Below are 16,886 nucleotides of genomic sequence, written 5' to 3' on the forward strand. Positions count from 1 at the left end.
ATAGGGTCCTCCTTGTTAAATAGTTTCTCTGGGGTTGGACCACGGCAACTCTCAGAAAATATTTAATTGGGGGCTTGCTTACAGTGTCAGACTGGGATCATGGTGATATACATGGCAGATACGGTACTGGAGAAGCAGTTGAGAGCTACATCCTAATCTGCAGGCAGAGAGAGAAAGATAAAGCTGGGCCTGGTGTGGGCTTTTTGAAACCTCAAAGTCCACCCCCAGTGATAAACTTCCTCCATCAACACTACACCTATTCTAACAAGGCCACACCTCCTAATCCTTGTAATCCTTTCAAACAGTTCCACTTCCTGGTAACCAAGCATGCAAGTATATGAGTCTGGAGGTTAGGGGGGATTCTTACTTAAGCCACCATATCCAGTAACTCTTGAAACTTGTGCAGTTTACAAAGGACCTATGAATAAAATCTAACCAGTGCACTACAAACCTTTTCAGAAAGACCTTTCTTGTGACAGTTTCATTATTTAGTTCATTAATTTCAAAACACCAATCAATATCTGAAGTTACCTTACCCATTTACTGTCTTCTTGTCTATGCAATTAGCTTTTCTGTTGTTAATGTTGATCCCCAATACACAGAACTCAAAGGTTTGTGGAATGAGCAAATTCATTTTTTAATCATCAATTAGTGCTTTTAAAAGTCTTGTGTACTAGAGTGGTAGAGACAGGGTAGAAAACTGGAGAGGAGCCTGAGCTACACAGCAAGACCCAAAACAAAGAAACACACACACAAATACCCTGCTCCTGCCAACAACTTTGGAAGTTGAGGCTTGGTGAATGAAGTACCGGCAGTGTAAGCATGAGGACCTGAATTTGATCCTCAGAATCTACTTAAAAAGGATGGGCAAAGGCATGGGAAGTTGTAATCCTAGTGATATCAAAGAGGATGAAGCAGAAGACTGCACTACTTGGTGAGCAAGAGACCCTGTCTCAACAAATATACAAAAATCTTGTAATAATAGAGTGCAACATGATAACCAGTGACAAATTATTAACGATATAAAATATTCTGCCAATTTTTCTCTTTTCCAAGTTAGGGCTACTTATTTATTTTTCTTAAACTCTTACTAAAGATCAGCTGGAGCCGGGCAGTGGTGGCGCACGCCTTTAATCCCAGCACTCGGGAGGCAGAGGCAGGCGAATCTCTGTGAGTTCGAGGCCAGCCTGGGCTACCAAGTGAGTTCCAGGAAAGGCGCAAAGCTACAGAGAAACCCTGTCTCGAAAAACAAAACAAAACAAAACAAAACAAAAATCAGCTGGTAACTTCTTAAAGATTTGGTTCCTATGTCTAGTTAAATGAAATCCTCAAGTGTGTTTATCTAGCCGTCCAAGCATACACCACCAGTTTCCTGACATCCACATTTCTCAGAGAACTGCATTCCACTGCACAAAATCCCTCCTCCTGGTCAACGAATGACGACTTTGATCTGAACCCTGATGTTTTGACAAGATTGGAAGGATGTTCATGAGCCTTATTTTCCTTTCTGAGAGCACAGTCTTGTCATTTGGTTACAATGCTGCAGTTCCTCCTTCCCCCATACCTAGATATTAAGATACAGCTTTATTTTGTGGAAGTTCGATTTCTGCCTCCCTTAAACATTTTGCTAAAATTCTTGTTTGGTGTCAAACCCAGGGTCTCCAGCATGCTACACAAGCCCTCTGTTACCGAGTCCTCTAACCAGTCTCTCAAATTCTAAATACTTAGCATAAAGGGTTAGATATTTTTAGGTAGATGCCGTCTTTAAGGCCGCTTGCCCCCCTTGGTTTTGCTTGTGCTTTTGTTGGTTACCAAGGAGACCGAGCCTGATCAGTCGCTAGCTCTTCCTAGATACTAAATGTGGGTGTCAATGGAAAGTGCGCGCCCCAAGTCGCAGACTAAGGTTCCCCCCCACCCCCCCAACCCTCCTCCCGAGCCCAGGCAACCGGGGAGAGCCAGGGGCGGGCCCCGGCCCTGGAAGCTCCCTCCCGCCTCTCGCCGCGCGCACCCTCGCCCGCCCCGCCCCGTGAGAGGCCGCGTGACAGACCCGTGGGCCAGCCAATGGCAGGCGGCTCCGCCTCCCCACCCCCACCCCGCCCCCAGCTCAGCTCGCTGCCACGTGACGCGGCTCGCTGCCAGCCAATCGCCGCGACCTCAGCCTCGCGCTCCGCCCCGCGCGCCGTGGCCGTTTGAAGTGACTAATTTCTGTCATATGACTGAGGCGCCCATGGGGGTGGCGGGGCGGCGGTAGGAGCGGGGGGCCTCCGGCGAGCTCCCAGCTGAGCGACCCCGGTCCGGCGGCGGCCAGCATGGCCCCCACCCTGTTCCAGAAGCTTTTCAGCAAGCGGAGCGGGCTGGGCGCGCCGGGCCGAGACGCCCGCGACCCGGACTGCGCGTTCAGGTAGGGCGTCGCGGGCCCCCCGAGGGGTCGCGGCCTCGGGCGGGGCGTGCGGTCCAGTGCCCTCTTCGCTCGGCTGTTTACGTCCCACCCGCGCCACGCGCCGCGTCCCCGCGCCCCAGCGCCCCAGCGCCGTGGCCTCGGGAGGCTGGCGGCTCGGCTCGCACGCTGCCGGGGCTGCGACCTCACCGCAGGCCTCCGGGGCCGGGCTGGGAGCTGCTCCCTCCCCGTGATCAGCCGCCCTCGGTTGGCTTTGTGCAGACAGCCGCGCGTTCGGCCAACCTGCGGAACGCTGAGGAGGCTGGCGGCGCGAGTGGGCAGGCTGCCGGTCTGTCAGGCTTCTTGGAAACTAAAATTGGAGCCGTGCAGTAGTTATCGGGCCGAGCGACCTTAGTGTTATCGAAGGAGAAATGCGAAGCCGAAGTGGTTCGGGTTACCACTGACGGGGCGCGAGGAGGACCCGTGTTAGAACTAGCTGTCGAATTTTCTTTCCCCTTACACCTCTTACCCAGAAGGAGTCCTTTATAAATGGAAAACGGTAGCAGATTGTGTGTGTGTGTGTGTGTGTGTGTGTGTGTGTGTGTGTGTGTGTATGTATTGCAGGCTTTGTTCGTTTCTAATTGCAGTACCTGTTGCTGGTACAGTAACTTTTCAGAATTGTCAGGTTTTATAGAGGCTCGGCCGGACGGTTCAATTCAGCCCCGGAATTGTATTGGAAGAAGATACTGTTGTGTCTTCCATAATGCGCTGTGGAAACTTGCACATGTAACTAGGCCAAATGTCACATATCACACCAACTTGGCAGTATAGCAGAGAACCCAGCTGTACAGTAGTAGTGAAGGGAAACTCAAATTTTGCAGCAAGCCAAGTGTAAGATAATTGTACTACACGGGTTTTATAGGTTTTAGTGTTCTTGAAATGGTCCGCCCTGTCAGCAATGCAGATTACATCAGGAAACCATGTATGAAATTAAGTATTAAATGGCAGGTAATTTAACTGATATTTAAAGCAAGAAAAAGGTCAATTGTTACCACTTTGGAAATGCTTCATAAAAGGGTTTTCGACTTTTCTCTTCTTCTCCGTACTGGGAAGTAAAGGTCTTGTGCCATGGTCATCTGACATTTGTTTTTCCTTTGAAAAACGAAAGTGCAGATAACACTAGATAATACACGAAGACACCTAGGAACTCAAGAGACCCAGGAAGCAGGCTCTGGAGAGAGATTTCAAAGATGACATTTGAATAGGCAACTGTTTATTTCTGTGCAAAGACTGACTTTGAGTAACCAAGGTTACAAGAGTCTCAAGTTGTTAATGTGAATAAAATCTACTTTTTGAGTAAGTGTTCTATATGGTTGTGTAATACTTTACTGCTGCCAAAGAACTTTCTCACCAGTTATCTCATTTGATGTTTCACAGTAACCTTGTGAGGTAGAGCAAGAAGCAATAGATAACTTCATAATCCTTTTTCCAGTGTGGAAGCCCAGTACCTGCAGTTTGTCATAAAAGCTTGATAGGAAAACAAGACGTGTACAAGTGTAATGTGAGAAAATGAAAATTCTGAATCACATACCTAGTGACTTGAGATCTAATTAACCCAGCTTCTAAAAAAGCTTCCTTGAGCTATAATTTAAATACAATAAAATAGGAACATACATAAGGGTACAATGCCATGAGTGCTGTTAAATGTAGTTTATACTCACCACGCCACCGAACCTTCACAACCATTCCATCAACCTAAATTTTCGCTTTTGCTCACTCCTTTTTCTCAGTCCTTAATCCTTTTTCACCCAAGAAAAAATTTGATCTGCTTTCTGTCATTTTGGCTTTTTGAACATTTCATATAAATGTAATTATAACTTACATAGCCACGTGCTGGCTTCTTTTCACCCAGAATGATGATTTTTGAAATGTATCTTTGATGTTGCCTTTTTAATAGTTCCATCCATCCTTTTAAGTAGGTGTTCCATTGTGTGGATATAGCACAATTTTTGTTTTGTTTTTTTCTCCCTCTGTGTGTGGTGTGTATTTATACTTTTGCATGTGTGGGGGTGCATGTGGTGTGCTGATTTTGATGTTGAGAGTTCTCTTGGGCTGACCTTTCATCTTAGGATCTCTTAGTCAAACTCAGAGCTCCCTTATGTTACTGGTCTTGTCAGCCAGTGTGCTCTGGTGATCCCCTTGCTCTTCCTTCCAGGGCTGCAATAACAGGTGACAGGTTATGTCCACCTGGCGTTTCTGTGGGTTTCTGTGTTCTGAACTCCCAGTCCTCACACTTTCTGGGCAAGCAATTTAACCATTAGGTCATCTCTCTAGCCTCACAATTTGTTTATTCACTTATCAGTCAGAGGATATTTGAACAATTCTGTTGTGAATATTTGTGTATGAATCTTTATTTAGAAATAATTTTTGTTTCTTCTGGATATAGATACTGAGCAGTAAAGTTGAGGGCTCATGTGCAAAGTGTTATTTAACTTCTTAAAAAGTTCCCAAACTTCTCCAAAAACTCTTGTTTTATAGTTCCAGTAGCAATATATTAAAGTTAATTTTGCTACAAATCTCTTCAGTACTTTAAATTATCCTTTTAAGAAAATGAATACTTCATTATTGGGTTGAAACATAACTATCTTAACTAATTAAAATTGTATTTATTGTTGTGTGTGTATGATGTGTGTGAGGGGCATAGATGTGACACAGTGCAGTTGTGAAGGTCAGAAGACAACTCTGGACTTGGTTCTCTCCTTCTACCTTTATATGAATTCTTGGAATGGAACTCAGGTCACTAGACTTGTGTGGCAAGTACCTTTAACCTCGGAGCCATCTCACTGGCCCCTAATAACTTTTTAGTCTTTTGGTTATAGCTGTTATGGGGGTATATAGTACTATTGAATTGTAGTTTTAGTTTGCATTTGCCTATGGTGTTGTCTAGCACTTTTTTTTATGTGACCAGGGTTTGGAATGATTGAAATTGTGTGAGTGTATGTTCATGCACTAGGCAGCTTAAACTGACCAAAATGTGTGTGTGTGTGTGTGTGTGTGTGTGTGTGTGTGTGTGTGTGTGTATAATGCATGCTCACATGCTAATAGCTTAAGTTGTTAAATCACTTTTTAGAAAATATTTATGTGTATGGATGTTTTGCCTGCATGTATATATGTGCACTATGTGCATTCAGTGCCCTCCAAAGAGGATATGGATCCCACAGCACTGGAGTTACAGACAGTTGTTAGCTGCTGTGTAGATGCTAGGAATCAAACCCGAGTCCTCTGGAAGAGCTGCTAGAGCTCTTAATCTCTGAGCCATCTCTTCAGCCCCTTAAATTGTTAAGTCATACAAAGGCACAGCATTGGCACTACCTATTTCCAAGAGACAGTTCTTAGAGCAGCTAATACAAGGCCCAATAGTGATTCGTCACAGTAGGACTTCATTATAGGAAGTACCTTTGACAAAGAAACCATAAATATGTTTCTGTATTGTCTTTCATGGTTACCCCATTAGAAAAGATGGCAGGAGCTTCAGCTTTCTTGCGTTGTTCACTCTTAGGATAGCCCCTACTGAATAGAGTCCTGTGGGCTTACCTTATCTGTTTCTTGAGCTGGAGAAGAGTTTGAAAGATACCATAGGATATTTTTAAGACATTTGTAGAATTGATTTTTTTAACTTTCTTTTGAGATGAGATCTCATCATGTTCAAGCCGGCCTTGAACTGACCATGTAGCTTACTTTGACCTCAAATTCAGTCTTCGTACTTCTGTTTGGTGGGATTAGAGGCCTATGTCACCACGCCCAGCAGTCATTATAGAACTGAAATGGTAATTTATTTAGGCCATTTAAAGAATTTGAGAAAGAAGATGCTGCCCAGAAGATTCTGCTTTGTGTTCTTTCCATTATGCACATTAAAGTGGAAGTAAAAAAATTGCATGTAAACCCAGTAACTGTATTACATGTTAAAAAAAAAAGTCTCTTTAGGTATTTTTCTCTTAAAAAAACCTCTAATTTAGTGAAGAAGATTATTTTAAATGTTTATAAGAAATAATTATTCAAAAGAGTTGTCTGTGTTTTTGTTATTTTCCTAAGTTAATGTCTTAGTTAGAGTTACCATTTCTGTGAGGAGACACCATGACCAAAGCAACTTGGGGAGGAAAGGGTTTACTTGACTTACACTTCTACATCACTTTATCATCAGACAAAATAGGACAGGGACTCAAGCAGGGCAGGAACCTGGAGGTGCGAGCTGATGCAAATGCCTTAGAGGAGTGCTGCTTACTGGCTTGCTCAGCCTGCTTTCTTATAGAACCTAGGACCACCAGCCCACGGATGGCACCACCCATAATGGGCTGAGCCCTTTCCCATCAGTCACTAAGAAAATGCTCTACAGGCTTACCTTGATCTATGGAAGCATTTTCTTAATTGAAGTTCCCTCCTCTCAGATGACTTTAGCTTGTGTCAAGTTGACATAAAACTATCCAGCACAGTTAGAAACATTTACTCTCATTGTCTGTAGCAGGAATTCTGTTGGTGACTACCTCTTCGTGGATCTGTCTGTGTGTCCCTCTTGTCTTTCTCCAAACTAAACTAATCTCAGTACTTTATAGTATTTATTTAAAGGAAATTCTGAACGAAATCCAAACTTTTCAACTTGATCTGCAAGCCTTCTTTTGAGTTGTAGTTGGTGTGGTGTATTTGACCAGACTTCAGATTCTTTATTTTTTATTTTATTTTTTATTTTTATTTATTTTTTTTTTTTTTTGGTTTTTCGAGACAGGGTTTCTCTTGTGTAGCTTTGTGCCTTTCCTGGAACTCACTTGGTAGCCCAGGCTGGCCTCGAACTCACAGAGATCCGCCTGCCTCTGCCTCCCGAGTGCTGGGATTAAAGGCGTGCGCCACCACCGCCCGGCCAGACTTCAGATTCTTACTCCAATGGTATTTGTTGATATAGCTTTGAGAAACATTATCATGAAGTAAGGTCATTTAGTTCTGAAACCAGACTGCTTGATTTTCAAACTGAGTTCTAGCACTTAATTGCCAAGTTTTCAGGCTTCATCCTTTTTATCATCATGAAGTCAGTTGTAGATGCAGTGTGGCTAGCTCTTTCTCACATCACTTCTTGGAACAGACACACTGTACTCCAAGATTTCCTGCAACAGTTTTAGAGAATCTGTGCTGTTCATTTTAGCAGTATGCCCCACTTGGCTTAGACCTGGATCAGTGCTAAGGCATGTGGAGTTGCTCTGATTGTGGTAGTATACCTGAAGCTAGAAGTATGATCAGGTCTCACACCAAATGTGGTTGAGATTGTGCCTGGTTTGCCGGGAAGAGTCTAGGGACCTGTTACACCTAACCTTCTTAGTGTTGTTCTGAGGAGTAAATTGATAGTAGCTACTCAAATGTTAGCATTCACCAAACCCTCATTTCCCAGAGTCATCCCTCCCTGTACCCCTCCTTTCTTCCTTCTCCCATGTTTCTCTTTTTGTTGTTTTGGGGGTTTTAGTGGTTTCACTAAGAAACATCTTCCATAGACGCAGGCATTTGAACACTTGGTCCCCAGGTGGTGATGCTCTCTGGGGAGGTTTAAGAGGGCCAGCCTGCTGAAGGAAGTACATCACTGGAGGCAGGCTTTGAGAGTTTAAAGCCGTGGTGCCTGCTTCCAGTTCACTTTCTCTGCTTTGTGCTTGTTGTTAAAGATGTGAAATATCATCGGCTTCCTACTCCTGCTGCCATACCTGCTGCTTATTACTCTGCTTCCCTGCCATGATGGCCTCTTAACCCTATGGAACAGTAAACACAAACTCACTCTCCCATACATTTATGTCTTGTCGTGGTAGTTTGTCAGAGCAACAGCAGAGTAACTCTACAGGTTTTCTTTTTGTTTTGTTTGTTTTGAGACAGGCTAGCCTGTAACATGCATTAATAATCCTTTGCCGTAGCCTTCTGAATGCTAGGAATTCAGCCTGGCATCCTAGTTTCTCCTTTTTATTCTTTTTAGTTTTTGTTTGTTTGTTTGGATGTCAGATTTCATTAGAGTCTTTGGTATTTATTGAAAATAATCTGATTTATGTGTTTGCACATTGTTTTGTGCACTGTGATGACAAAATTTTTTATTTTAAAAAATGTGTGTGTGTGTGTGTGTGTGTGTGTGTGTGTGTGTGTGTGTGTGTATGTGTTTGTATGTGTATATGTGTACAGTTGTGTGTAGGCCAGAGATTGTTGATGGCAAGGGGCTTTTTCCTCTTTCTTTCTTTCTTTCTTTCTTTCTTTCTTTCTTTCTTTCTTTCTTTCTTTCTTTCTTTCTTTCTTTCTTTCCTTCCTTCCTTCCTTCCTTCCTTCCTTCCTTCCTTCCTTCCTTCCTTCCTTCCTTCCTTCCTTCCTTCCTTCCTTCCTTCCTTCCTCTCTCTTTTTCTTTTTTTTTTTTTGAGACAGGGTTTCTTTATATAGCCTTGGCTGTTCTGGAACTCCCTATGTTGATTAGGCTGGTTTCCAACTCACAGATATCTGCTTGTTTCTGCTTCTTGAGTGCTGGGATTAAGGACCACTGTACCCAGCTTCATACCTTATCTTTTGAGAAAAGGTGCCTCAGTGAGCCTGAAGCTCATCAGCTCAGCTAGGTTGGCCAGTGAGCTTCAGGAACCCGCTTGTCTCCAGCTCTCCCCTCTACCATAGTCCTGAGGTTACATGTGTATGCTGCAGCATCCAGCTTTTTACCCAGGTGGTAGGGGTGGGACTGAGGTCCTCAGACTTGCACAGCAGACACTTTACCCACTGTCATCTCCTGGCCCTCATGCTCTTCTTTCAAGCTTCAGTAGAGCAGGGCATAGTGATCCATACTGTGATCGTATCATTCAAGATGCAGAGACAAGAGGATTGCTGCAAATTTAAAGCCTGGCTCACTCTACGTTGTCAGTTCGGGGCCAGCCAGGGATAGATACATAGTGACACCCAGTTTCAAAATACAAAAAACAAAAAGTGTAATAGAACCTTTATGTCTCCTTTCCCCCTCTTCTTTCTTTTCCTCTTCATGCTGGAGATGGACCCCAAGTTCTCACACATGTTACGCAAGTGCTCTACCATGGAGCCACATCCCCTAGTCCTTGGATGTTATCTTCTTGTGATGTAATTCTCTCATTGGTGTCATAGCTTCACTAGATTTTAAGTTCTATAAGGGCATAGCCTCTAATTGCTTTACTGATGTATTTCTGGTGCTTGGCTCAAGAAGAAAGTCACTAAATGTTTGATGAATGAAAAAAAAGTAACTGGAATGAAATACATTACATGTATGAATGAAATTCTCAAACTATAAGAAATTATTAAGTAATGAGAAATACTTTAATTATAGAATTGAAAAAGTTCTAATCTAGTTAAAATTACTCCTGTTTTGAGTTATTTGCTTCATACTATTTAAGTTTTTCTTTGACATTGTTTGCCAATTTAAAGAAAAATTTCATTAGTTTTTAAGATTTTAAGGACAGCCCTATTTCCCAGAATAGATTATTAAACCCTCTACGATACCCTCATTAACAATTAGAATAATGTAATAGTGTATTTACTGGTGTCATCCCTGACATTGAGTATTGCTGACTTAGTAAAAGAATAAATTAATGAACTAGTGCTCTCTTTTTGCTAATTCAGAGTTGAAAAATACAAGCAATTTTGATGAACATTCTTTTCTCCCTGCTTGAACATTCTGGACCCTTAGGCTTTGTATGATTGTCAACTGAACCTATTGGGGAGGTGGAGCTGCAGTGTAACCTGTTTGTAAGGACACCTCCAGAGCTCCAGGGACCTGTTTCCTTGTACACACACTGCCTAATACAGAGTGTCCTTTGACACAGTAGCATTCTATTCCAAGCCATTCCAAATGTGGTTGGCTGCTTCATATGCCTCTCCTACTCTCTGATATAGTGGTTCGAGTGACAGGGTTGGAATAAAAATTTGTAGATGGGATAATGAACTCAGTTTATACAATTGATGCTGTATTTGGAGAACAGGACTTGGAGGTCTGTTGGTCTGCTTTTCTATCTCTATAGTTTGTATATAATTTAAAAAAAATTCCATTTATCATCAGAAAAATACAGATTGTGAGGTAATGAGAAGGTGAATCAAATGCAGCCTGTTCACACAAGCCCCACAATATGGATTTGCTACTAGTTTTTATATTTTGGGTTAATTATTAGTTTAGAAACCACAAACTACATGTCTATAACAATGCAGAAATATAATAGGAATTATTTGTGAATAATTAAATTGTTTGACATTTTTATCAAAGAAACATGATTTTGAAAACCTAAAAATTAATTCTGTTTTTATGCTTTCTTGGTAGTCTGATAGATATAGAATTCTAGATTGAAGGGCTAGAGAGGTGGTTTTAGTCAGTGAAGTGCTTGTCACACAAATCATGAGGATCTGAGTTCATGTGCACCCAGCACCCATGTAAAAACCTGGGCTCAGTGGCACTTCCTTGTATTACCGTCTTTGGGGAGATGATGACAGGAAGGAACCTGGGAATAGCAGAACCTGTGAGCTTCATATTTAAAGACCTTATCTCAAAAAATAAGGTGGAACACCTGGTGCCAACCTCTAGCCAACCCGCATACACTTGAACACATATACCATATATCACACACACAACAACTCTAAATTGAAATCTTTTTTAACTTAGAAATTCAAAGACATTACTCTATTGTCTTATGGCTTCCAGTATTGTAGTTGAGAAATCACAAAAGATACAGGATTTTCTTCTGAAAATTCAGAATAATCTACCTTGGGTTTTTTGGGGGGATTTTTACAGGTTAACTTGCTGGTGCCCATCCTTTCAGTCTGGAGGCATTAATTCTAGGGGATGTTCTTACATGATTTTCACAATTCCATCACTTCTTTTTGAACTTTGTTAGTAAGATTTCAAGGGCAGCTTTCTTTATTGAGCCTTTGAGCTTCCTGTTTTTTTCTTCCCAATTTCTTTCAGATTGGTTTTATATTGTACTTCTAGAATATTTCCTAAGTATTATTTTGTAGTGAATTATGCAGGTATGTTTTAATTTCAACTATCATATTTTTAATTTCCAAGGGCCTGCTTTTACAAGCTTCTTTCTCTGAAGCCCTTAATGACCTTGAAGGTGATGTTTGACATTTTCTAAAGCAAATACACATGGGTCTGTGTAAAGGCTGAGGCTAAAACAGGAGTAAGAAGACAAACTTGACAGTAGACATCTACCAGCAATGCATTTTCTTTTTATTTAATTTGCTAATGTTGTAGAGTGCTTGCACTGCTAAACCATGCCTGAAAATCCAAAGAAAGGAGTGGTAGTGTGTGTGGATTGAGTCACTCCCCATACAGTTTATTTAACTTGTTTGTTTCCATTTATTCTGCAGTGCTAGGGATTGAACTCAATATAGAGTCGGTAGGCACTGTACCGTTGATACACACTCCTAGCCCAGTTTATGAACATTTTGATCAATTTGCAGTCTTTTTTATTTTTTTAAGTTATATTGGACATGGTAGTGCCTGTAATCCCACTCAGGAGCCCCTATCTCCATAGAAAGCTGTAACCAAGTTATATTTTAAATCTTCTACAACAGTATGCTATTAACCGTACATAGTAATATGGGATACTTAAAAATATATTTTCAAGATACATTAATATGTTATGAAAGATTAGAAACGAAGGATTAAGAAAAAATATTTAGACAGCAAAACAAAAGCTGGTATAGCTCCAGTTGCATCATATAAAACAGAACTTAAAGCAAAAAATTACTAGCAGGGCAGTGGTGGTGCACACCTTTAATACCACCTGTACTTGAAAGGCAGAGGCAGGTAGGATCTGTGTCAGTTTAAGGCCAGCCTGGTCTACAGAACAAGTCCCAGGACAGCCAAGGCTACACAAAGAAACCCTGTCTCAAATAAAAAACCAAAAAATTACTTGTGGTAAATACAGTTTTATTTGCTATTCAGTTATAACATGTTTCAGTTATAACATATTCATATAACATACTCAGTTATAACATGCAGTGGCCCATGCCTTAATCTGGAAGTAGAGTCAAGAAGATCTCTCCGAGTTCCAGGACTACCAGGGCTGCATAGAGAGAACTTATCTAAAAACAAAAAGAACCAAAATAAATAAAATAGAAATATATAAAACAAAAATGGGTGCTGGAGAGAGCTCAGAGGTTAAGAGTACTGGCTGCTCTTCCAGAGATCCTGAGTTCAATTCCCAGCAACCACATGGTAGCTCACAAACATCTGTAATGAGATCTGATGATCTTTTCTGGCGTGCAGGCATACATGCAGACAGAGCATTCATAGCTAAAAAATACATTAAAAATAGATAAAATGACATGTTTCCTATTATGATAGGTGATTTTGACATACTTCTCCTACTTGTTGAAGATAAAGTAGCAAAAAAAAATTGAGACTACAAATTATTTTAGAGGGGGGCATGATGGTGCCTGGTCATAAAAACCAAAAAGTAACAAAACTCTTAAAAAAAAAAAAAACCCAACATTATTTGATGTACATACATGAGTTGAGTGGTCTACTTAATGTTGTTAGAAAATAAATCCACAGAAAATAGAACCAGTTAAACGGTAGGAGTCAAATTAATGAACTAGAAATGATTGCATAGGAGAGAATTAAAAGAAAAAAAACCAAAAATGATTCTTTTGAAATAGATGAACCTGTCCTCCCTCCCCAAAAAGATGAAGTTTAGGTAAATAATAACAATTTTAAATGAAACTTTAATACGGATAAGAAAAAGTAAGAGAATTTTGTTAACATTTAAAAAATGTTAACTTATTTTTCATCTTATATTGAGGATGGGGTATGTGGACATAGTGCAGGTGCTTGGGAGTGTGGCAGCTGAAGCTCCAGTTACAGGAAGTTGTTAGCTGCTTAATGTGGGTACTGGGAACCAAGTTCAGATCTCTTGGAGAGCAGTATGTGAGCCATGTCTCTAGTTTGTGTTGTTAGTATTTGTAATATTCATTTAGTACATTAGTGTCTGTCAGGCAGAATTTTAAGGACCATAGAGAGGTGTACTCATTAATCTATTCTTCAAGACAACTAAACAAATTAAGTAATAGCCTCATTTTATAGGTGAGGGATCTTATCAGAAGCACTCAGAAATTAAATAATTTTCTCAGTGCTAACAACAGTGGTTCTCAACCTTCCTAATGCTGTGACCCTTTAGTACAATTCTTCGTGTTGCAGTAACCCCCAACCATAAAATTATTTTCATTGCTATTTCATAACTGTAATTTTGCTGCTGTTATGAATCATAATGTAAATATCTGTGTTTTCCTATGGTCTTAGGCCACCCCTGTGAAAGGGTCATTCAACTCCCAAAGGGGTCGCAACCCATAGGTTGAGCACATACCATGGGTGGAACTTGGAACATGTCTTGTCCCTTCTGAAATGCATGCTGGAGTTTAATCCCCATTTTGTCATAAGGATAGAAATTTAACCCAGCTGTGGTTTTAGAGGTGTGGCCTTAAGGAGGTGATTAGTATATTTGATAAGATCATCAGACTGCAGGCTACATGATTGAACATTAGTAACTTTATAAGAAGAGAAAGGAAAGATCAAAGGAGGTTCATATGTGTATTCCCTGTTCCTTGCCCTGCACTGCTTGGGACTCTGCCCACAAGAACCCTATCACTACCTGAACTGTGAACTTAAATAAGCCTTTCTCTTTATAGATACAAAAATATCACTTTACCCAGTGATAACTACAACAGGAAAGAGAACCAATATAGAAAATGAGACTATAGTTGGTTTTAAGTTTGGGTGTTGGTTGGTTGAACCTATGGCAAGTAATTAAATTTCTGTGCCTCTGTTAGTCTGTTAAGTGAAATAAGATTTCATCAGTTTGTTAGAAGTATTTATCTAACATCCTTTCAGGAATGCCTGGTGTATTGAACTATATGTTTTCGTTATTTATTAAAGGAGAAAGGCTACATGATTAGTCAGTTGATACAGATTTATATATTTGATAAAACTCAGCTTCCATTTATTGTTAAAATAAAAAGCTTGTAGCAAATTTAGAAAGGCGTTTTCTTAACACTGGATAGATTAAATCTATCTACCAAAACTACAACCAACTTATTTTGGTAAAGAGGGGTGTACACATTGACATTGGCTGGCCAAAACCAAAATGTTGGATTAGTACCAGCTATTAACAAGAATGTGGAGCAGTGAGAACACTTCCATAGTCCTTATGGGAGTATAAATTGGTACAAGCACTTTGGAAAGTGATCTGGCTTTGTTTAGTCAAGTAGAAAAAGCTCATATCCGATGCTCCAAGACAACTGTTTATTTCTTGCAGGATTTTCATATGCATTTTTACATTACCTAACTCTTGGATACTGCCACAGTACCGTTGTGGCTGTAAATAGCATTCACATGTTTTGTGTCTAGGCCTAAGATTAGAAGGGTTGTGTGAATGCTTCATGCCGTCACCTGTGGAAACAGTCCAATCCCTAATACCTTTGTGAAGGAAGCTGCCTTAGAGAGTAGCAGAGCCTACAGTAGACCTTAAGTCAGAAGGAATCTGTGTTAAGTTCTTGTTTAGTTCCCTTTTTTTTTTTCCATTCACTCCTCCCTCCCTTCCTGTCTTTTGTCATGTTCTGGCTAGTTTATTCCAGTATACACTTCCCTGTGTGTATTGTAGTAAAGAAACTTTGATTCTGTGACCAGGAGATATATGTGAAAAATGTTAAAAAGAACACATATAATGTGATTTCTAGGTTGTAGTGTAAAGATATCAGGAGGGAGAGTCATTGTCTCTAAAGTTACAGAAACCAGTTAAATGGCTATATAATGACTTGGGATATTAAGTGTTTTCTTCTTCTCTGATAAATTGGCCAGGAGATGCTTTGGATTTATATAATTTTTTCCGTAGTGGGTAGAAATTTGGTTTCTTATTTTATGGCTGCTACCTTATTTTGGTCTCGTTTTTCTTTTACACTGTACTGGATCTCTGGGATTCACTGAACCTTATGAATATACTGAGGGGGCTGATGGTATAGCTTAGTGGTAAAGCAAATGCTTCACAAGTACAAGCTCTGAGTTCAATCCCCAGCAATTTACCTCAGTGGGATAATATGCTCCCCAGGGGCCATAGACTTGTCTAACAAAAACTTCAGTGCCAGACAGGGGATATCTCTCTTGGGGCTGTTGGTAAGAGGGGGTTCAAGAGACCCCCAAAACAATAATAGTCTATTTCCATTGCTCTCTGTTGCTTGCCAGAGCATCAAGGTAAGATTCTATTGCTGAAGACACTACACACTTTGGTTATAGGATTTGAAGAAATCAAGCTGATATTGACCTGGAAGCCTCCCTCCTGAGGACTAGCTCTCATATTGTCAGAAGGTACCATGCAAGCTGCCAAGGGAGAAAAGTTGTCAACAACTCCTACTCAGCTGTAAAGCCTGAGAATCACCACAATGATGAGACTGGATCAGTAAGATATCTCCAACGGTACAATAGTAGCACTTGTATTTTGGGGGCAACTAACACCTGTCTAATTGGACCTAAAGCCCACTCAACTGGAGGTAACTCATGACTGATACTGTAAACCTAGCCAAGAATCCATAGCTGGAAAGGATATTGGGTCTTATAGGAGAGCCTACTATTACCGTATTACTAAAGTAATAGAGTTTCCAACTGCCTTCAAAATATTTATCCTTATATCTGTAGATAAGTGCAGCTCTTACATTCTCTTCAAAGAAGCTTCTTTTTGTAGTAAATGAGGACTTATAGAGCCACAACTGGTCAAAATGTAGAGAGTAACTGTGAGGTGCCATCTTAGAGTTTCTATTGTTGTGATAAACCATGGCTATCACTTAGGAAGGAAAGAGTTTATTTCACTTCCACTTCCACATCACGGTCCATCACTAAAGAAAGTCAAGGTATGAAATCAAGGCAGAACTGAAGCAGAAGTCATGAAGGAATACTGCTTACTGGTTTGCTCCTCATGACTTGCTCACCCTGCTTGCTTATACCATCCAGAACCACTATCCCAGGGGTGACACCACTTCCAGTAGGATGGGCCCTTCCATTCAACCTTTAATCAAAATAATGCCCCCACACACTTGCCTACAGGCAATTTGATGGAGACTTTTTCTCAGTTGAGGTTCCTCTTTCCAGGTAACTCTAACTTGTATCAAGTTAACAAACACTAGCCAGGATAAGAGCACAGGCCCAAACAGAACATCTGTAACACAACACCTCACTTATGGCTCAGGGACCATCTTAGAAGAGGGGTTGGAAAGATTTAAGAGCCCAAGGAACAAGATAACTAGTGCATGATAGTTTCTTCTGGACAGGGATGTTGCTTCCATTAACTCTCAACAATATGACTGCTTCATAAGACCTACAAAGACCATACCAGTCTATATGCTAGCATGGAGGAAAATTTCACAAGGTCCTGTCCCTAATGAAGAGCTATAGGCAGTCAATAGCTGCCGAGGAAAGGAGAACTTATTTTTAATTTTGTTAGTTTCT

At 40.8% G+C, this 16,886-nt stretch overlaps 1 protein-coding gene across 2 annotated transcripts in view; it reads left to right on the forward strand.

The window, feature by feature from the left end:
* The first annotated feature begins 2,040 nt into the window (after nucleotides 1–2,040).
* Nucleotides 2,041–16,886, forward strand: part of Fnip1 (folliculin interacting protein 1) — an 88,278-nt gene continuing 73,432 nt past the window's right edge. The window contains exon 1 of one of the 2 annotated variants that reach the window (XM_006984860.4): nucleotides 2,041–2,401. In XM_006984860.4, coding sequence (XP_006984922.1) covers nucleotides 2,310–2,401 — 92 coding nt within the window. In that variant the 5' untranslated portion in view covers nucleotides 2,041–2,309. The remainder of the gene's footprint in view (nucleotides 2,402–16,886) is intronic. The other variant, XM_006984861.4, reaches the window with a different exon arrangement.

Source organism: Peromyscus maniculatus, chromosome 8 (assembly GCF_049852395.1).
Source record: "Peromyscus maniculatus bairdii isolate BWxNUB_F1_BW_parent chromosome 8, HU_Pman_BW_mat_3.1, whole genome shotgun sequence".
In the NCBI taxonomy this organism is placed as follows: Eukaryota; Metazoa; Chordata; class Mammalia; order Rodentia; family Cricetidae; genus Peromyscus; species Peromyscus maniculatus.